This window comes from Eutrigla gurnardus (genome assembly GCF_963514095.1).
Source record: "Eutrigla gurnardus genome assembly, chromosome: 13".
NCBI lineage: Eukaryota > Metazoa > Chordata > Actinopteri > Perciformes > Triglidae > Eutrigla > Eutrigla gurnardus.
Genome location: NC_139936.1, coordinates 28211791 through 28235329, shown reverse-complemented (window position 1 = coordinate 28235329; position 23539 = coordinate 28211791). Strand labels below are relative to the sequence as shown.

The 23539-nt window shown below is 40.6% G+C and overlaps 1 protein-coding gene across 3 annotated transcripts in view; it reads left to right on the top strand.

Moving 5' to 3' along the window:
- LOC311022746 (histone-lysine N-methyltransferase EHMT1-like) overlaps positions 1-23539 on the top strand; it is a 76179-nt gene that overhangs the window by 1813 nt on the left and 50827 nt on the right. Inside the window, exons 3-6 of one of the 3 annotated variants that reach the window (XM_084024271.1) lie at positions 862-961; positions 13429-13511; positions 18284-18506; positions 22606-22751. In XM_084024271.1, coding sequence (XP_083880397.1) covers positions 862-961; positions 13429-13511; positions 18284-18506; positions 22606-22751 — 552 coding nt within the window. Of the gene's footprint in view, positions 1-861; positions 962-13428; positions 13516-18283; positions 18516-22605; positions 22752-23539 lie in introns of all 3 variants that reach the window. The other 2 variants (XM_084024269.1, XM_084024270.1) reach the window with 2 other exon arrangements.

Here is a 23539-nt window from a genome sequence, read left to right as displayed (position 1 = left end):
TTTATAAACATTTAGCGAAACTTTTTCATACTCTCGCGTGAAACTCGCGTCACGGCATCGGCTGAGTAAACACGGAAGTAGCGTTAGTTAGCGTTAGTAGCCGAGGATAGAAGCTATCAGGCAAGTGTTCATTTAAATAAACTCCTGGTGTACTTACAAACTTTCAAATGCCTCGTTTTGTGAGTACAGACACTATGTCTACTACTGCAGAAGTTTGGTAACATTCCATGCATTATTAGTGGGGTAATTTACGAGATATACTCTATGTACTATAGCGCTAGTACTAAGCCATTCGGCTGATAGCGGCTATCTTGACCAATGCTGACCATCGCTAAAAATGCTTCCGAGGGGGTATTTGGCTGGATGTCATGGTGGAAATTACCTCGGGTGCATTTCACTCTGAACCATCACTTTAAGTGACAAGCTGCTCCTCTGAGTCTCTTAGCTTTTTTATCTTTAATATTTCTTTTAACTGACAGTATTGTTAAACAGTTAATTATTAATATCCCTACTGTAAACTCTGCTCTGTTTTTATCAGGAAACACAAAGTTGAATGTTTTCAAAGTTTATTGTTATAACTGTAATGGTATTATTAAGTACTCGTATACTAATTATGTGAAGCCGACACTGACTGTATTTGTGTCTCAAATACTGAGAATTGAAAAATCAGTTCTCTTATTTGAGACACAAATACAGTCAGTGTTGGCTTCACATAATAACTTAACCCTCCATATTGATATACATTTACATATATGAATTGAAATGTAATAAGTGCTTTAGGCTTGCCATGTCCTTCCTAATCTATGATATAGATAATTAAACAGACCAGTGAAGGATGTTAACTTCTTTTTGCCTCTAAAGCATTCTGCCAGGAAGGCACCTCAGTCCAGCATGGAGCTTCTTCACAGCCAGAGAGGCAAAGAGCGGAGAGTCGTATGCACCACCATCAAGCCTCAGTCGGGTTAGTTGATGCTTTCTTGTGCAAACTTTGTTGATTTAAATCAGACCCTAGAACTCCCAGGAACAAACACAGTTTGCAACCGGAACAAGTGGCGTACGCTGGTAGCCTAATTCATTCAATTAAAATTGTGCTAAAATGCATATAAATTATAATCACAGTACTTAGCCTTAATAATAAGGTCATGGAGAAGCTATTTTGATTTGAAAGCAGAGTAAATTATTTGGGTAATCAGACTTTTCATGCATTAACCGTGTAACCGCAAGACACAGACTTAATAGCCGGTATGATAACGGGGCGAAGTTATTTTAATAGTTGACATTTGGCGGTTTTCATGGCTGTTATCTCCATTAGCTCTGTGTCAAAACCTTGTTTTCGCCCAGTTTTGGTCTATGATGGAGAGTTAATTTAAGAAGACATTTCACTGATTTGAACTAAAAATCCCCCAAAATGGCGATGCAGTGGAGAGTGCGAGGAATTTAATGTGTGACCAGTGCACCAGTTGCAGACTGTTGGAAAAAGTGCAATAGGACCCAATTCCATATTCAATTACTTTTTTTGTTTTTCAACAATCTTAAACCACTGCCTTTATACAAAGTGACATCCCTTTTATTATTTCACAACTTAGATTTAAAAAAAAAAAAAAAAAAATTAACCCTAACCCTATCAATTACCTATTTCCTGAATGATGCACGTTTGCTTTTTCAATAGCTTGCTCATCATGTTAGATTTTTTTTGTTACAGTCAAGTGAGGATTATCTATTATTATTATTATTAAATATTGTTTGAACTGTAATGGTATTATTAATTACTCATATTGTTACTGAGTATCAGCAAGTAACTTGGTCTGAAAATAAGTCTCTGCAAGGTTCCCCTTATTTTTATGCAATGAATGCCTAAGCTTAATAAGTCATCCTCTCCTTGTGTTCAATTTGTTTCACGTCTTGTATACATAGAGCGAACAAAAATTGGAACGCAAATATACATTGACTGCCTGCTGCATCTCTGACCAAAGCGAACTGTGCCAATATCCCATCCTAAGTGGGTACCGCCAGGCCTGGAAAAAATTCTAGGGGTACACTGTATTGTATTTGTGGCCAGATTAAAGCTGCGACAAAGGCGCCATCTAGTGGACGTTTCTTCTGGTTCATTAAGCCACAGTACTTTACAAAAATAACTTCAATCTCAGTGTCGGAAAAGTGTTTACACATGACACTACACAGGACACTTTACACATTGAGCAGGACTAGAACACGCTCATGATTTTCAGAGTTAATACGTTTTCAAAGTACCAACATCACCCAGGAGCAAACGTTACAGCGACAGTGGCGAGAACAAACTGCCATAACAGACTTTACTCAAGAAGACCAGAGGGGTATTCCACCAAACTCGCTAATTAAGGCGGCGCTTACCTAGTTAAGCCTGGTTAGAACTAACGCCAACTTCCACTTGCGGCTAAACCCATTCCATTAACGCATTTCAGCCGCGCCTTGTTGAGGCTAATTCAAGCCAGGTTAATGTTGTCGTGTGTTAGGCGCGTTCACGGGATATGAAGCCAGCCCAGAATGGTGAATGTCGAATCATCGAGAAAATGGCAGAAAAGACCAGAGCAAAAAATATTGATGGAACTGTACGAGGAGTACAAACCCATCATAACCAAAAAAGGGAATACTGTAGTGATAAATAAAAATCGCGAGGCTGCTTGGGCAAGAATTGCCGCGCGATTAAATACGGAAGTACCGTTCAGAGTAACGTGTTCTAATATAACACTGACAACGATTTCTCGAACGTGAGGATAGTGTAGAGGTAACGCGCCGGCTTTGCACGCAGCCGCCAACGGTTCAATTCCCGACTATGGAACTTTGTGAAACTTCTTTCTTTGGCCTGAACTCTCTCTCTTTCTCTCTCTTTTTAGATAGGCCTAGTAAATACATTGACCAACTCATTTATCTCAACAATTTAATCAACACATTCAATGAACCTATTAATGAACTCACCTGAAAGGAATTTATGTGGCTGAAAATTGCATGCAGCAATGCCTTTGTCATTGGGATCTATAACATGCTATTAATAATAACATCTTTATGCCTATCATGTTTTTGCAAGTTATATTTGGGTTTTGCCCCCACGTTCGGGGGCAGGTGCATCACCACTCACCCAACTGGGGGCTTTAGACAGTGATATGACCAGTCGGTCTTAAACAAAATAAACGATTTATTCATATTTTTTTAATTGCAAGCATGTATTCTTAGACGCTTGATGAAAATATAGTCTGTTTGTACTTCATATACCGTATGTAATTTTGGTAATTTTTGGTCTTTCACGTGACGAAATCACGAGGACTAGGCTTGGCGGAACCTTCTGCTGGTACAGTTGTTTCCGACAGACGGACTTCTCTGAAACCCCCGCTAAAGTAAGCCTGATGGTTAGCCTGCCCCGGGGCAGGCTAGTTTGGTCGGATAAATTCCCATGGTTACTTAGCGGAGAGTGCCTCAAGTCACGTTGATGGAACGCAACTCTCGCTAAAGGTAGCGAGGCTTATCGAAATTAGTCCGGCTTTGCGCTTAGCAAGTTTGAAGGAATACCCCTCAGGCTCTTGTGTTCCATCTGCATTTGGTTTTGGTAATAGTAATAACACTATACTAGACTAGTAACCCATGGTGGCAGGCACAGCCACATTTAGAAAAGAGCTGTCAATTTTCCTCTAATACTATTCGAATTTCATTCAGTTTTTTTAAATTATATTCAAATATTTAATGCTCAAATTCAGCCTATTATTATACACTACACAGGCTTATACAGTACATTCCCAATGCCGTTATTGTCAATGTGGTTGTTTTACTTCCTGTCCACTAGAGGGCGTTCCAAAAACATTACCAATAGCTTGGTTTCAGTCACGTGATTGTGATGACGCGTTAAGGGGGCGTGATTTCCAAATGGCTGTCCAGAAGTAAAAATGCCGACTACATCTATGGAGAAAACCGTTCCAGAGAGTCCGTATTGTAGGGATTTAGAGCCAGTTTCTAGAATACGATACAAACAATAAGTAAATATGTTGGGCGTGACCCGTACCTCATGAAGATGAGTGAGTTTTTTGGTGCGAGGGACGTGGCTCCCTGGTGGGAGGAGGCTCACCACAATCGAACCGCACCAGAGTTTGTTTGGAACCGGACCGAGACCACCCCTTCCAGGAGGTCTCGGTCCGGTTGTTTTGGTCCGCACCCGAGTGCGATTGATGTGTTCACACCTTCCCAAACGAACTGCACCAAGGGGGGAAACGCTCCAGGATTCGATTCAACCGAACTAAACAAGGCAGGTGTGAAAACGCCCTCATACCCGCAGACGTAGGTTTAAAATCCACTTTTACCGCGTTGTTCTGTGAGCTTTTTACATTCACTTCTTCAGTTAGGAACCTTCCTAAGCAAAATAGACTATTCGACTGCACCCCTTGTTAGGTGTCATCTTGGACTCATGATGTCAATATGTGAACAGCATGATGAAGAGGACTGTTTTAATACCAATTCTAATTGAACCAGGACATTGATTGGTCGATTCAAGGATCAATCAGCTGTTGTGAAAGTTGCCGTTCAGCTCCGTGTTAGAGAACAGCAAGTTGTGCAAAAAGTACTGAAACATTGAACAGTTGGACATTCAAAAGTTTAGACAAGGTCAAATTAAGTTCACCTGTAAATACTCAGGGGGCCAAGCAAAAAAACAGACACGGAGCGTTGTAAAAGGTTTGACACCAGAAATGATATCTAGGACCTTCAAGGAATAAAACCTGGGTGGACAACCCGGTCAACTAGCTGCTGGAAAGCTACAGGGGGCCAAAACCCCTCTATTTGGGTAATTTTCCTGGCGAAATTATGTAAATGCAAATATTTAGGTACTACAATGGAATAAATAGTCATACAACTATAAATTTTGACAGAGAGTATCATGACACATAGGGGGAGGCATGGAAACAAGATTCTGGGGCTTGTTGCAACTCAATTTTAAGATATCACCCTCAACATCCCAAAAAAGACAAAAAAAAGTACTGTTCGCCTGACAAATTCTCATGAACATTATTATTTTTCAGCACTTTATGGAGAATATCTATGCCCAACATGTATATACAAAACTTCCTTAATTCATAAGCTTCCATTTGAGTCCAAGATGGCCTTTCTATCTCAAAAGCCTCACTTGCTGTGGCCAACGGTCTTCTCTCTATCCCAAATCGAGAATTGTGCTGAAATAGAATTTCCAGTCAGTGTTCTACCAGATGGGGTTAAGTGCTGTTTCTTCATTTTTTCTTCTATCATTTGTACAAATCAATGCCTCAGTGTTTATGAAAAATATGCAATATTGATCAATGAAGAAACAAATTCCTGGCAGCAAAACATTTATTTTCATTTAAATGTTCATAAATTGAACATAGAATAACCATCCTCATGGCCAGAACTAGAACATAGGATTGGGATTTAATAGGATTTAATAATAATAGGATTTAAAAAAAAAAAAACATGACATATATATATGTCCAAATTACAGCAGGTACAACACGTTTTGGTGTTAGTACCTAGTTTTCTGATTCACTGCTGCTGTCACTGAGCTCCAATGTCACAGTGTTTAATCTGTTGCATCTGGTTGTCAGTCCCTGGCAACGGCACCCTATGTAGCATGGAACTGCCTTCTTTGCACAGGAACAGTTCTTCTGGCAGCCTTTGACACATCCACATGAGATTGTCTTGTTCATTGACACAGGCCAGGCTGGCTTTGTAGAAGGGATAGGAACTGTTTTTCCATTATCCATAGACCATCCAAATTCTGTGCATAAGGGAATATCTGGCTTGGATATGTGTGCACTCTTGTCAATGAGTGTTGCTAGAGCAGCCCTTTTCAGGTGCAGGAGAAATGCATCTTCTGTTGGGGGTAGTAGCTTTAAGAGTGTTGATTTGTTGTTCAGGAACTTGTATGCTCTTAGTTTGCCCAGGTCTGAATCCTCAAAGTGATCTGCTGTGGCTGTATACACAGCTATGGTGAGGTCCCGTGCCTGCTTCAGGACGTCATCTGTTATGGCATCGGTTGAGTTCTCACCAAATTCTTTAAGTGCAGGTATGTCCAGAATCATGCTGTTCTTAAACCATGCCTTCTTCCCAGTGAAATATGGGTAACTAGTTGTATCTCTGCCACTCAGACTGTGGACAAATGGCATTGCACAACACTGTGACGGTCCCAGTGCCACAACCATTTCATGGATAGGCAGGTATGCATTTTGGGCTGTTCTCACCCACAGCTCTGCTAGATCACTTAGATGCGTTGCACCATAGTACAGACACATGGTAATGACGTCAGTGTCATTTGCATGTATGACAACTCTGTCAACTCCTTCATTCTGGACACTGTAGAGGGTGTGGAGTATGATCCTGGTGTCAGCCTCCTGCTGTGTAAACTCCAGAGCAGGAACATGCATAACAGACCCTTCTGTCAGCACCACACTCTTGGTCTCTTCTTTGAAACCACCACCCAGGTAGAGATGAGTTGGGCCAAGAACAGGCCCCAGTTGCTCATTCTCACACCATTTATCACAGAGGAAGCTCAGAAGATTTGCTTTGTTAGCTGAGACTGCAAAAAACTCATTTGGGTCTGGAGCTGTGAACTGCTCACTGACTTCATACACTTTGGCTGGTTTTGATCGGGCGTATCTCTTCTCCTGCTCAGCTGATTTAAGGCTGGGCCCACTGTACCTGTCACAACAGAAGTGTATGATCTGAGTGCAAGCAGGCACATCATTCAGCAGCAAGCTTTTGTATCGCTTAGCAATGGTTCCAAATAGTTCACCTTTTTGAAAAGACCAATGTCGTATGGCACACATAGCATCAACTACTACTGCTGTCTTTTTGCCATCTTGAAGCAGATTAGGGATGCTGTTCACTTTGGTCTCCTCTTTCAGAATCTTTACTAGGCTTGCCTTGGTACCATTTCTCATACTGCCATCTTCCTGGAAGAGGGATGGGGGAAAGTCACTGCACTCATGGTTGCCGATGAAGTCCACAATGTTGAGTTCGCCACCACTAGCAATGATCTATGTCATGCGCAGAAGGGCAGTAACTTCATTGCTCTTGCCAGATGAAGATGTTTTACCCTCAGACTTCTTTGAGACTTTCGTGTTTTGTGTGTGGAAGGTGTTAAGCTTCACAATAGTTGTCTTCTTCTGATCACTGGACAGTGACTCTGACAGAGCCTTCAAACCAAGTACTTTCACATTTGTCAGGTTGTCCTTGACTGTGGAATCTGCACATTGTCCAGTTGATATGTTGATCAGGCATGGCGTGGCTGTTGTGAATGGGTTGGTCTCTACTGCTGCCATGACCTTGACTACCATCTCTGCATCCCTGGTGACACGACTCCAACCAGATTCATGGTGTGGGCTGGAGGAATGGATGTGCAACATAGACTTGAGCTCTGCAGAGATGGCTGCAGTGAGTGGTTTTGTGAAAAGCCACTTCATCCGGGCAGCAGGGTTGAGTGTAATGCCATCTAAACCGCTTGCCTCCTTGGCATCTGCATTATGTCTGCTCCAGAAGCATGTCAGGGGAGACCCCATTGTGACTGCCATCTGCTCTCCTCCCAACAAATGCACCTGCCATCAGTGCTTCATGTACCTCTGGAGCTGTTTCAGGTAGTTTCTTCATCTCGGCCAAATACAGAGGCAAAGATTGCTGCCCATATTTATAGTGACCTGCTGCAGTGAGGTAAGGCAGCATTTGTGCTGATTCAGAGAGATGGCCTACCCAGTTGCCTTCTCGTTGGTAGTAAATGAACCTGTGAAGAATGTCGGACATCTCCAGGAAGATTGACCAGAAAACGGATGTTGGTTGTTCACTCAGTGATTTCTGAAAAAGCAACATCTGCTCCCGTAGAACTGATAACTGTGGATGTGACATCTGGATGATCTCCAACTTCTGAGTGGCAGTAGCATCTTTCTCAAACAACCTCTTCACAACATTTTCGACCTGTGATTGCCAGTGTTCTGTTTCTCTGTCTGCTGCCCATGTCTCAAATGCTTCCCAGTACAAGCGCCACATTGCCTCACTGAGGATCCTGAGGGCATGTAGTGTTTGATATTAGTCAGCCTTCTCACCAAACATCTTCTTGACAGTCCCTTCCTGACATAGACCAGCTGCGACAAGAAGATCTTCTGCACCTGCATCCCTGATGATTTTGCAAACAGCCTTCATATAGTTATGAGCTTGGTGAAAGCCCCCTAGCAGCAAGATTACACTGTCAAAGTCATCTCTGTGGTTGTCTCTGATGGTAACTGCAAGTTCATATGTAGCCTGGTCTCCAGTGATAATGGTATACTTGTCTCCCAGTGCATGTGATGTATTGACCAGCCGTTTCATCTCTTCTTTCATCACTGCGGGATCAGTTGGAGATGCTGGGATGAGAGGAAGATAACCAATGGTGCTGGCCTGTCTATGTGGATGGAGGTCTGCACAGAAGGCAGAGAATTCAAAAGCTGTGAAGTTGTAACCATTCTTGCTAGGCGCCATATAAGCAACAGGTCTTCAGCTGTACCATCTGAGGAAGTTGCCAGACTCTCTAGCTTCTCAATGTGCTCAAGTGACCTGGACCTCTGCCTGTCTTTAGCTGAGATGTAACACATGGGAACAGGTGGGTCAGCAACATCATGGAGAGTCTTTCTTCTGTCACGAGTGGAAGTGGGAAGACTGGCACCCTCTTGGAATCTCTCAATCTGTTTGTTTTCAATTATGATTGCAGAGGTGGCATTGAAACTCCCACCATCTAGTGTCTTCTTCTTCCAGTCCAGATTGTCCATGGCAAACACATGGGGAATCTTGCAGTTTTTAGTCATTGTCTCTGGGACATAAACACCAACAGTTTCAACCTGCTGCATGATCTTCTCACTGTGTGCAGTCAGCTGACGCTGCAGACTTTCATAACTGATCCCAAGCCCCAGCCTGTTGTTCAGCATAATCAACGATTTACTACGTGTCTGATTGAATATGTGGTAGGCAGTGGCTATGCCCAAAGGTGTTGTTACCCTCGAGACATGCTGTAGGATATGCTGTGACATAATGATAGCTTTCTCTGCTGTTGGCTGATCAACAATGACTCTTCCCTCTGCACCGAGTTCTGGTATCTTGTCATTAAACAGCATAGCTGTGAAGTTGAAGAGTGAGTCGGGAACCATGTTATTAGCAGATGTGAAGGATATCTCAGTGGAATGTTTCTTATGAGTTTGCCTCATGCAGTCCACACAATCTGCTCGAAGAATCTTTGCAGCTTGTCGCAGTGCTTGATGTTTCTCATCCTGCATATGATCTGCTTCTAGTCTCCTCAGCTTCTCCAGGGCATCACCGAGGGGTACACCTGATGCACACATGAAACCTGAACCACATGTCTGATTAAGGACTGAAACACGTGAACCAAAGTATTGCTGCAGCTTCAATTTCATACTAATTGTTCGGTACTCATCTGCATTTTTGACACCTAGCTCCTTCAGAATTTCTCGGTACCGGTTACGCACTGATTTCACTAAGAATCCTGACAGGTCATGGAAAAGAGGAGCCTCCAGTTCTTCCATGAGGCGAGTAAAGGCAACAGCATACAGGTTAAGTCTTCGCTTTCCAGAATGAATGCGCTGAGCCTTGAAGTTGTTCATGCATGGTTTATGGTAGGCAATACCATTGGCAACCATATCATGACCTTGCCCAATCAGTCTCAACAATATGTCATCTCTACCCAGTTTCTTGGCTTTCTCCTCAATGGCCTTTTGACTATTTAATGTGGATACCATAGAGATTGGTTCCTTTCTTCGCAGCCACTGCTTATTGCAAATTACACACCTCTTCTTTGTTTGAAAATTTTCAGTGTTTCGTCTGTTGGACCTGACATCATGGTGTGAGGAGGTGAATCGTGGATCAGCCAAATTTGATGCTCGTGCTCTCATATCAGTTGAACGTTTCTTCTCAGCATATTGGTAGCTCTTCTTGTTTATGTACCAATTTCGACATTTTGGGTGCCACTTTGGTGCACTGTCTTCCAACCATTTTTTTGATGCAGAATCATTGAGCAGTCTTTGGAAGACCTCATCTTGACGTGCATCAATGGCTTTTAAAAACTTTTGCTTTGTTATAGGAGTGATGAAATTTAGGTATTTAACGGAGTGTCCTTGACATATGATGCACTTTGTGTAGTCAGTGCTTTTAACTTCACAACTCTTGTTATGAGACTCATGCTTCAGCGACATGGCCGTGTCACCCAAATGTTTAATTGGCTGGCTTGTCATCTTGCTACAGGAAGGAACATACAAAAAAATTACTGGTCAATATCATTGTAATTATGAAGTAGTGGATACAATTGTGAATAATTGCAATATATTGTTCTTTTAAAAAAAAAAAGTAATATTTTAAACATAGCATATGTAGTGCAGCCTCAATCTCAAAATACTCACTCTATTCCTTACTTGTGCCAATTACACACAAAGGTGTAGTTGTGGCATAGGTGTACATGTGACCCCACACAGCACTGCACAAACAACAAATGGTTGGTATGTCACATTAAATTCTCTCAATCAATGATAAAAAATATATTGATAAAATGAAAAATATAGGACAAGGGACTTACAGATTCTTTCAGAATGTTAGCCAACAGTAGCTAACTGTGCTTGCTAGCGAGCTTACAATTGCTGAAACATCAGAAAAAACTAAAATTAGCATAGGTGGCAAGCAAATTGTCCTTCTGTACATCATATTAATGTAAATCCTTCAATATTTTATATGAAAAAAATAATATTTAAAAAAATATCTATTGATAAAATGAAAAATATAGTACAAGAGACTTACAGTTTTTTTTAGAATGTTAGCTAACAGTAACTAACTGTGCTTGCTAGCTAGCTTACAATTCTTTCAATTGCTGAAACACCAGAACAACTAAAATTAGCATAGGTGGCAAACAAATATTGCCCTTCTGTAAATGATATGAATAAATTCTTCAATATTTTATAAAGAAATAATATTTAAAGTATATTTACCTCTTTCGAACAGCAAACAATTCAGAAAACCCCAAGTGCACTGCTTGTTCACTTTGGGGAGACCAGAAATAGAATGTTCGGATCATGTCAGTTAATGCCAGTTAACATGTAGTTTTTCACAATAGGGGTTGCATTGTTTGGAGCCAGCCTGTAGCTTTCCAGTAGCTAGTCGAAAGGCCATCTTGGACTCAAATGGAAGCTTATGAATTAAGGAAGTTTTGTATATACATGTTGGGCATAGATATTCTCCATAAAGTGCTGAAAAATAATAATGTTCATGAGAATTTGTCAGGCGAACAGTACTTTTTTTTGTCTTTTTTGGGATGTTGAGGGTGATATCTTAAAATTGAGTTGCAACAAGCCCCAGAATCTTGTTTCCATGCCTCCCCCTATGTGTCATGATACTCTCTGTCAAATTTTATAGTTGTATGACTATTTATTCCATTGTAGTACCTAAATATTTGCATTTACATAATTTCGCCAGGAAAATTACCCAAATAGAGGGGTTTTGGCCCCCTGTAGCTTTCCAGCAGCTAGTTGACCGGGTTGACCACCCAGGTTTTATTCCTTGAAGGTCCTAGATATCATTTCTGGTGTCAAACCTTTTACAACGCTCCGTGTCTGTTTTTCAAAAAAAATGGGATTTTGCCCCCTGGGTAAAAGGTTATAGTGCATTTTAGGTTCATCCTGAAATTTTACACGAAAGCCGAATATTCCTAACTTTAAGTAGTGCATGTTGAATTACCAACAGGTGACAGCTTTCTAGATAAGTAATAATTAAGAAAGTAAAACAACCACATTGCCGTTGTCCAGGGGACGCTGTGTCCCCGTTGCCATGGCTACGCCCTACTCGTCTCACCGTCGGCTCTACTTTCATTTTCTCACGTACATCCTGCTGTTGGACTTGTTCCAGATGAATCAGCCGATGGAGACGCAGGTCGATCTAGCTAGCAGTAAGCCGCATAAATGCATCTTTGTCATGACGTCATCGCTTCTAGAGCTCCGTCCATATCTTTGTTTCATTTCACCGAGTGCTGCCACGCAGTTATTTCTGCGTGCGCCGCTGTCGGCTATTTCTGATATATATTCTGAGATTGTGATTCAGAAAGCTTTATTGTTCATCAGACTCCATGTGTCAAAAGCATCCGTTTATGCGGGCAGGCCACGGCAAGGAGGGTGAGATTTGCTAATGTTAAAAAAAAAAAAAAAAAAAAAACTTTCAGCTACTATTCGAATTATATTGGGTTGCCGAAGATCATTCCAAAGTCCTAATTTGGATCTATCTCCAACATATCGCCATGGACCAGAAAGCAGTCAATCAGAGGCAGAGTAGGGGCGGGCCTTTGTCTCTGATTGGCTCTGACCCCGGTATTCTTCTTTGCTGAATGTTAGTGGGAAAAATAAATCAGTCATAGTGTGTACACCTTAATAAACTACGTGTGGCCCTATGAAATTCATTTACATTTTTTTTAATTATGTGTTTTACAATCGAAGAGCATTTTTTCATCAGATGGTGTCCAATCAATGTGATGGATGAATCAAAATTCAACAAACCAATAAGAAAATATGCAAAATTTACTGAAAAAAACATTCTAACATTATGATTCCACGTCATTCAGAGACCATGCAAATATGCAATTAATGTGCAATAATTAATGGGACAGTGACAAATACATTCCAGTAGTATTTAAATATGCTACTTTTTTACTTGGGGACAATTCACAATAAATGCCTCTCAACAGTGTCATAGTCGGCGCATATGTCTTTCCATTCGGCATTTTTTTTTCAGTTTCAGTTGTGAATTAGTTTTGATGTGAGATTTTGCTTGTTGCTGGTCATCACATGTAGTCTTACAGGTCGAGTCATTCGTATGTTGACAAAACTTACAGAAAAGTTTTTCTCCTGCATAATAATTGTCTTCGAAATGATCGGTGAGACAGACAGACAGACAGCAGAGGAGAGAAGCTAGATTACGCATTGTGCCCTTTAATTACGCTAATCATGATGGGGAAAATCCATCCATTTTCATTGTCAAATTCTGCGGTTCTGTTTGCATTTTTCATATCGTGGAAATCATAGGGCTGTAGTAGTAGTAGCTGCAGCCGCACTTAATTTGTTTGCACCAAGCCTATTTAAGTTTTCGATAATAATTAGTATTACATTTTGATTTTCAGTTACTTAAAAATATTGTTTTGTGTTTATGAGGGCCAAGAAATGTAATGTAATCTTTTTTTTTTTTTTTTTTTTTTTACTTTAAGCAGTGTAGTTAAAACAACAGTGTATTAGTAGTGCTTTTGTCATTGACAGTGTTTATGTAGCACACGAAGCTGAGCCTAAATGTTGAAGAATCTTTTTGATGTTCTAGTTCTCATATGAACACACTTTTTTTCTGGTCTCCACCTAACCTCACTGTATGTGATTTTTGTAGCTGTGAAGAGAAAGAAGAGGAAGATGGGAATGTACAACTTGGTCCCCAAGAAGAAAACCAAGGCCCTTAAACAGCAGGAGAAGGCAGGTCCCATTTCTTAATTCCTGTTTATCAGACCTTCTACTGGCCCACTGTAAGTAACCCAATATTTAATGTATTTATAAATCAAATCGCCCACACACTTTCTTAAATCAATTATTAAATAATACCACTGTATATAAGGTGCTCCACTGTATATTTTAATTGACAAGTGACAGCTCCATTGTTCACTTTGTATCATAAGTGAAAAATATATACAGTGAGTGCTCGATTGCTCCACTTTAAGTGACGGCTCCACAGCCTACTTGTAGCAAGGTTTGATTTTATTGGGGAATTCAGCCAGCTGTCTTCTCTGCAGGGAAAAACAATCCTTCCTGCACATGAGGATTGTGCATGGAGAGGAGGGGCTGTTCATAGAGAGGAGGGGCTGTTCATAGAGAGGAAGGGCTGTTCATAGAGAGGAAGGGCTGTTCACAGACGGTCCGAGACGGGGGAGGGGCTGATGCGCTGCACGCAGCGCTACAATTAAATAATATTTTACCCATTTTAAATAGTTAGAAAAAATAAAATTAAATATGTAGCTGATATTCTGTGTGTGTGTGTGTGTGTGTGTGTGTGTGTGTGTGTGTGTGTGTGTGTGTGTGTGTGTGTGTGTGTGTGTGTGTGTGTGTGTGTGTGTGTGTGTGTGTGTGTGTGTGTGTGTGTGTGTGTGTGTGTGTGTGTGTGTGTGTGTGTGTGTGTGTGTGTGTGTGTGTGTGTGTGTGTGTGTGTGTGTGTGTGTGTGAGATGACAGGGAGAACGAGTATGGAGCTAGAACAGTCTCATAATTCATAAATGCACAAAAAAGATTTACAAATGTATTTGGGGATTTGTATATACATGTGACTCAAAACACAAATACATTTTCAATGCACACACAAATATGTTTCATTTCATATGTAAGTAAAAAATATTCACATATAAAAAACAAGATTCATAAACATATTTCCAATGCACACACAAATCTAAAAAAAAAATCACAAATACATGAATGTTAAAGTATTTGCAATCTTCATCAAATACGCATTTGGGGCTTGTTACATTCATATATGAACTGTTGGACCTGTATTTACAAAGTGCTTTTAATTTTTAAACCTCCCTGCATTTGTGTGTGAAACTTTTGAGACTCCCCTGACGTGACTCTGATCCACAAATGCGTTTTTTCTAAGAGGAGGTTGTCTGTAGCCAATCAGATGTCTCCCTCCTTTACAGCCAATCACGTGAGTGTCTCCCCTCCTCCGGACGGCGGAGACGAAAGATGGCCTCTGGCAGTTCAAATGTAAGTAAAAAGTACTCATTTCTTGTGAATCTTTTACATAAGTCATATTCCAGAATTATGAATGACTGTTTAGCATGAATCGTGACGCTAAATCAGGTCTGAAACCTGTTTTCAGTGACAGAAAGTAAATGCATTCAGCTGTATTTTTTGTTTGACACTGAAATATAACAGGCTAAACATCGGAATTAATTTATTCACGGCCACATTAAGTTAAATTATTAACTTAACCGATTATCCATCTCATTATCCGTCCTGCTGCGAGCGAACAACTTCTATCAGTGGTGACTGACTGTATATAAAAGTAAAATATAGACTATAGTCTAATATATAATGAGCTCCTGACGCTCAGCTCAACGGGTGAGGAGAACACCTGTAGGCGGAGACGCTCAGAGATAAAGTCAACAGCAGCGGATCAGCTGATCTCTCCCTCCGTACAAACGCTCCGTTCTGATCCAGCTCCACTGGACTTTCAAAGTAAAGGTGCCGCAAGCTGTAAATTAGTTAAATAGTGAAACAGCAGCGCTTTTATAGCCGGTTTTATGATTAAACTCTGAACATAACCTGGTCGGGACCAGTTATCTAACTAACCAGCATACGGTAGCACCCGAAATGGTAAACACAGCCGATAAACAACCAAACAAAAAATACAGCTGAATGCATTTACTTTCTGTCACTGAAAACAGGTTTCAGACCTGATTTAGCGTCACGATTCATGCTAAACAGTCATTCATAATTCTGGAATATGACTTATGTAAAAGATTCACAAGAAATTAGTACTTTTTACTTACATTTGAACTGCCAGAGGCCATCTTTCGTCTCCGCCGTCCGGAGGAGGGGAGACACTCACGTGATTGGCTGTAAAGGAGGGAGACATCTGATTGGCTACAGACAACCTCCTCTTAGAAAAAACGCATTTGTGGATCAGAGTCACGTCAGGGGAGTCTCAAAATTTCACACACAAATGCAGGGAGGTTTACAAATTAAAAGCACTTTGTAAATACAGGTCCAACAGTTCATATATGAATGTAACAAGCCCCAAATGCGTATTTGATGAAGATTGCAAATACTTTAACATTCATGTATTTGTGATTTTTTTTTAGATTTGTGTGTGCATTGGAAATATGTTTATGAATCTTGTTTTTTATATGTGAATATTTTTTACTTACATATGAAATGAAACATATTTGTGTGTGCATTGAAAATGTATTTGTGTTTTGAGTCACATGTATATACAAATCCCCAAATACATTTGTAAATCTTTTTTGTGCATTTATGAATTTCTGTGTGCATTTATGAATTATGAGACTGTTCTAGCTCCATAAACGAGTGCTATACGGAGATGAATGAACGGAACGATATTTATATTTCAAAATTAAAAAAAAAAAAAAAAAACCTGGAATCAATTCAATTTGTGGTGCTCGGTGTTGATTCTGTGGCGCTGCGCCACACATTGGTCTATGTATGGAAACACTGCCCCTTTAAACAGGTGGAAACCTTGATCCCAGAACCTGGCTCTGGTTGGGTGGCTGTCTGCCTTGACTGGTTGGCTTGAAAGAGAGACAACAGAGTTATATGCAACACAATAATAATAATAATGGAAAAAGGGACTAGTAATGTAAATTCTTTAGTGTTTTGTGCAGGTTCCCCGCTTGAAAGGGTCCTGATTTTTTCCTCCTTTTATTTTGGCATATTCAGCAATTAAATTATATTTCCACTTGATTTTTTGCTCCAGCCATTTCTTTGAAGGATTTTTTTTTTGTAGGTCTCAAGGTTCTTAACAGTTTAAGTCCTTTAGCAGGTGAAAAACCTTTAAACTGCAAAAGAAAAAAAATGTACAAATTACTGTAACCAACAGAAAATTACAAATCTGTACAACTCATAGTAACCATTTTGTGTTTTTAAATAATTTCCACATTTTATGAAAACCACTGGCTATGCCCACCACAGTTACCACTTTTTAAACTCAATATCATATGAATCTTTAACTGCTTTTTAACACAATTTTTTTCATATTTATTAAACAATTTTTAAACCCAGTTTTTAACATTTTTATAGTACATTTTTACCAATATCTAAAAAATACTAACATTTTCTAACATCATATTTTAAAGTGCAATTATTTAAACATTTTATCATACATAATTTACCATGTTGCTAAAGTGCAATTATTTAAACCAACACCATATGTACCATTAAAGCATTAAAAATTAGCTCACATATGCCCTTAACCTCACAATGATTTCTACCACATCGAAGCAGGATTGCACTTAATTACAATTTGCACATTAATAACAAACACTAGCATCACCCTTTCTTCTTTGTTAGCGAACAGCAATGATAATATTTCGCACACATTCCCACCGATCCAGGCATTAAAGGGTTAAACAGTGTCTCTTGCTGCCGACTGTGTGGCAGGCGCATCGGTTCCGCCCACTTCAATTATTGTGCACTTGTCATTAGTCCATTCATTTGACAAGTTTGACAAGTAAAGTTAATAGTATCATTGAATATAATAGAATCACAGAAATATGACTCCTACTGAGAAAAGGTAACCCTTTATAAGTCCAATGGCGGGGATAATGGCAGCAATGGCTATGATAAAATGATAATAGCAGTAACAGTTACGGAAATTACTTATAGTAATAATAGCAGCAGTGGGTGTCAAGCAGGGCCACAGCAACAGGCATTACCACGGTCCAGGTGTCACACTGATCCATTGAAACCTGGGAGGCTAGAAAGCATGAATGATACAGATGGAGAGGGAGAGAGGAGCTCAGTGTATCAGAAGAAGTCACCAGAGTCTAATGAAGTCTGATTCCATGGAAGTCTTTGAGAAAACTTGAGAAACTTCTCACTTGATTTATTTTCTCAGTAGACATTGTAAACATGAGTTTATGATCTCAATCTCTAGTTTCAAGTCTTCTTCATCCAGCATGATGTTATACACAAATTAAGTCAACATAAGGTTCAAATGTGGCAATAACTGCTAAATAACTGCTATAAACATACAAACTTTTTTGTTCTTTTGTGGTGTTCGCGGGCGGTTGAAAAAAATCTTCACTGTGTTCTGCTTCCCTCTGACTGGCTGCATCTCCGGTCATGGATTCTGTACAAAATGATAAAAATCTGAAAGCAAATCTGTCTTTCGGTTTGGGTTGTCATGTATATCTTCATGAATATCGTTTATGAAAATGTTCTTGCAATATCGTGACATAATTTTACTAATTTAATTAACTGTGAGTGTTTTTTTACACAATACAATCTGATATCATCCCATATCAAAGGAGATCAGCTAATCACAGACAGACTTCTGAAATTAATCCAGCCTTCTCATCGGGGAAGAAATCATTGATGGTCAATTTAGCTTGTAACGAGCAACATCACTGGAAATTAAACCCAAAAAGACACAAGAAATCTTGGTAAATTAAGAGGATGGCTTAAAGTAAGTCTGGGGATTGGAAACTAATACATAGATAATTGAATCCTGTTCTTAACCAGAAAGAGAAGCCAGAACCCAGTGTGGAGGAGGACAGAGCTGCAGCAGATGAGAAGCCTCTGATTTTACCTGAGACTTTGAAGGCTGAAGAACCAACAACCTTCGTTAATGAATCGCTGATGGAGTTGGAACCTGGAGAAGGCTGCCATGTTGAATACACAGAGCTGGCTTTGGACTGTCTGGATCTCAAAGCTCAGGAAGAGCTGCTTTCCCCTTCCATGTCAGGTGACAACAGTGAGACTTTATAAGATTTATCTCACCTAAATACATCATGTGCCCTTTTTCTTCTAGGTTCCATTAGGGGTGGGCGATATGGCAAAAATATCATATCATGATTTTTTTCTGGCAGGATCACGATCCACGATCTTATCACGATTCTTTTTCATGTTGGTTTTTAAGACTATTTTGCAAGTTACTGAACACTACAACCAAACTAATTCCCTATTTAAAAAATACAGCCCTACAAGGTAACAATACAAGAATAGAATAACAGACCAGTTAGCCCAAAGTACCTTTCCAAACATTCAACAAGAATTTTGACATGGTTTAGACTTGTACTCAAGTACAATCAGATACTTTTGCATAACTCCCAAAATGAACATTGGTTTCAAAAGGTAAACAACAGCACTCGAGTAAAGTGCACTCTTGCTACATAGCATTAAAACAAAATCGTAACATCGTTGTAACAGTCAGGAAGCTTATTAGACATAGATCCTCAGCAAAACCAGTCTATTCACTTTGTTTTTTGAAGTAGCAGTATGTAACATTCTTATAAACATGAAAGGTAGAATAGAAACAAACAGAACAAGACATCAATGAGGAAAAGACCGTTTCAAACAATAAAAACAGTGCATGTTCCAGGCCCTTAATGGCGCTGTTTCTGCAATAGAAATACACCAAGGAGAAGAGACGCAGCATGTGCAGAAAGCTTGCGCACGGTATACAAGCTGTCCGTGATCCTTTTTAGCTCAGCGTAGTGGCAGAGGTACGACGGCCTATTAGGGCCACTGTAGTTAAAAAGGGAAAAAAAACTGAGCAAATTTGCTACTCTATTATGGCGTTCATGGGAAGTAAACGGGTTGCTTGACCGGATGTTTGCCGTTGCTATGTCAACAAGTGAAAGCTACGGCTACATCTTGAAGGTCCCATATGATGAAAAACAGGGTTTCTCTGGTCTCTACACCTATAAACTGGTCCTCCCTGAGCCTGTCGACTCCCAGAATGAAGAAAACAAGCGACTCCTGCATGGTCTCTGCAGCCCCCCCTCTGGTACAACGCCGCTCCTACATGCTGTTCAGATTCAGCTTCCGTCGTTACGTAACGAAGGGAGTCATTTGCATAGGCCAAACTCCTGATGATAGGAGATATCCGAGAGGGGGCGTTCATCACCGAGGTGAAGTTCCGTGTGTCCTGCGGTGAAACAGCAGTGAGATAGCGGTGTTTCACAATGTCATCGCTCAGAGCTAGACATGCAGATTGCTCTGTTGTTGGTTGTACAAATCAACATAAGTGCTTCTATTCTGTCCCAGCTACAGAAGAACAGAAGAGTCATTTTTAATGACAATGTGCCGGCTACGGTCCGTGTTAGCTTGTATGTGTGTGCTAACCACTTCACATCGAACTGCTTCAGTAACAAGGGTCAGTACAAAGCTTTGCCTCGACACTGACCCTCTTAAAAGGATCTGTCCCAACCATACGGGACCAAGCATCTTCACCTGAGCCACATAGGCGAGCCATAGCCATACATGCACCGTAAACATTGGCCCATGCTGCCGCTAGCGTAAGTGGCATCGTCTCTGTGGCTCTCCAAGTTGGCGATGACAGAAGGAGCTCATTAGCATTTAAAGGTGCAAGCACAGGAACCGCCTGTTTCAGCAGAGCTCATTTGAGCAACTTTTAGACAGCTTAATTTCAGGACTATGAATGGGTTTGGGCAATGCATATCGAATACAGTGTGGTTGAACCTCTGACAGCTGTGTGAATTTGATGAAAAACAGTATAATAGGGGACCTTTTAAAGGTATGTGTCCACAGGGGTGTTTTTAAACGCTAGTTGTCGCGCCACTTCCCAGTATTACACGCTTGGTGGGCTGCCACTAGGCGGATGATTGACAGGTGCTCTCCTTCCTACAACCATGCGCACACTTCCGGATTTCAAAACCAACCAACATGGCGGCTAGTTTGGAAACTTTCTCTTATTTTACGAAAATAGTTCACCGAAATGTGATTCTGAATTTTTTTTATGCGAGAAATAAGCTATCCAGTTGCTGAATCTGTCTTCATTTTTAATTGACAACGGGCAGTTGAAAAGATTTTCGAGAGCTTTCGAGAGGCGGCGAGTTGAGTTGGACGCCTCTGATTTGCATAAAGTAGACTGGACCTCAACTTTATGCAAATGAGGAGCAGGCAACTCGACGTGCTGTCTCGCGATACTCGCCGCAACACTACCAGAATGCATTGCACGGCTTCTCACATAGACAGTGAATGGGAAGCGTGGAAACAACGCTGCCTGTGGACTAGGGTTGTAAACGATGAACCGATGCGACTGGATATTCAGTTCAACAAGTGAGAGATATGGCTGCATCGGTAGCAGCCTCCTCAATCGATACGAATTATCAATGAATTCCTAGATGAATCGGTTACAGAGTCATGGATCGGGTATCGCGAGACTTTGAAGCGGTTGGCGGCATTACACCAGCGTCTCTAAAACAACGCAAGAGCTGAAGCTGCCCGCGAAACGCCGTAGCTGGCTAGCTTGTATGAGTTATAAAAAAGGGACAACATGGAACATGGAGGAGGTGGAGGTGGAGAGGCGGGTGCAGCACAGGTAGGCGGCTGCGACGCTGCCGTGTGACTGCAGGCACTCCATGACTGCAAGTGAGAGACAGAAGGCTTTGAATGTCAATCGCTTGTGTCTCAACTTGCGCCACAAGAGGCGGCCGCAGCACGGGTAGCGTCCACGACACTGTCCTGTGACCGCCATCCAACGATTCAGCCAGACTTTTTTTTGCTCCATGTCTAAAAATAAATACAATGACATGTGATTTTGTCGTTCTGTTTTTTTTTTTTTGCCAGTGCCATACAGCCACAATGTTTGGGGATATGTGGTATTTTACATATTTGAAAAGAAACTATTGTACTGTCACTTTCTAAGAATCGGCTTCTTTATTTTATAAAATATCTACAACAAATATTAACCGTAGAATCGAATCGTATCGTTCTTACACTGTATATCGATTCGAATTGGTCTGTAATAAAAGGATATCATTTTTGAATCGAATCGTAACCTGTGTATCTAGATGCATATCGAACCGTTTATCACAAAGAGATGTGCAACCCTACTGTAGACATGTACCAACCGACTGATAAATTAACACCCATAAGATGACAATTTGGCCCATATAAATAAAACCAACAATAACCATCAACAGCCATCACCTTCAGGACCTTAACAATGCGTTGTGATGTATTAACTAGAAAAATTAATACGTACATTCAAGGGAAGTTAGCTAGCATAAATGCCATTTTTTTGTTAGCATCGTAATAAAGTAGCAAATCTGCCCACTGTTTTTCTCGGAATATTGCCCCCCTCTCTCCACTCCGTTTTTTTCATACAGTGGCCCTAATACGGCATCGTACAAAGGAGCAGAATTTCTGCTGCAACGATCTCAAGCACGTAGGCCGCCATTGTTGTTGTTATGAATTTGCCGTCTCCACGAACACAAACACGGAGGGGTGTTTTTTTTTCTTTTTCACCCTGGGACCTGGTTTCAAAAAAGTGCGATTACAGGCACCAAAAACGCTGGATTCGTGTTGATGGTCGGCCCAAACGTGCAAGACTTCTGTGTTTACAAACAAAAAATCTTTCCGTGTGCACTGTAGAACGATACTAACGATCTCTCTGTAAAGGCAGATCGCGGAGACATTTGAGACATTTTATGTGTCACAATCTAATACTCGCGCTAAGTTGATCATGGTACAGTTCCTTTTATTGGTATAATTTTAAATATCATGGTAGACAAATGAAAAATGGAGTCTGATTTAATAATAAGTATCTTTATTAATGCAGGCAGACCTTATTTTATTTAAGATTATTTACTTGTTTTTCACTAAAAAAGATTTTCACAAAAAAAAGATGCATCTGTGACACAATACAAATATTTGTATCTTAACAAAATGTAAAGTGATTCCAGTGTGTTCAATGCTATTTTAAGAGTTATAAGCATATTTTGATGATCATCAGTATAATATTGTGAATCACAATTATTTTGCCCAGCATAATTGTGGGTCAATGTGTGGTGAAATAATGGGATGTGTGTGTGCAGGTGTAGCAGTGGATGCTGCTGTGACAGAAACAGACCTAGCTGAGGAGTTGCCACTGTGCTGCTGTCGTATGGAGACTCCTCACAGCGGAGGTAACCTGTCCACCGAGGATCAGACCTGCATGGCCATGGAGAGCATGGATGGAATGGTAAAGATCATCTGAAGTAAAGAAAACACTGAAATATGACTCGACAGTGGTGAGAAAAAACTACCTTAACTGACTTTAGGAAGAGATCTTGGTGCTTCCATGGGCCAATTCCGGCCAGGTAGCAGATACATTTCTTTAATCAATAGTCGGCAGCTTTCGGGAACAGGTTCAGAGTGCAGAGAAGCGAATACAGGAGAAATGTGATCCCTTTTTTGTTGAGTCAAAAGCAGTCTGATAATAATTAATTTCTATAATCCATTTTTGAGGTAACAAATGCATGGAGTTAAAGGACAGATCCTTATCTAAGATAAGAGTATAACTGAGATGAGTACTTAAAGCTGTAGTCCACGATTTGAAAGATCTTTCAATTGAGCCAAAATTAATCCGATAGCTTTTTTCAAACCTTTCAAATCGTAGACTACAGCTTTAAAGTGTCAGTCTGTAAGATTTGAGATGCGTTGCTTCTAGCCGCCTCTTTGGCGGTAGATGGAACTGCAGGCAAGCCTCTGGGACTCATCTCCCTCACCCAACAGAGTCGACTGTCTTGTCATCTGCGTGATGCCTTCAAATGCTCCACGCTGAAAGGAGGTCCGTGGTTTTCCCTCGTTGGCGGTCACTTTGCTTCTTGATGACTTTCGGGGGCGCTCCTATAAATGGCTTAGACACACACACACACACGCACACACACCCACCCACCCACACACACACCCACCCACACACACACACACAAAACACGCGGCCATGTCAAAGACGTTTATTCTAATTTTTCAACAAGAATGACTCAACCT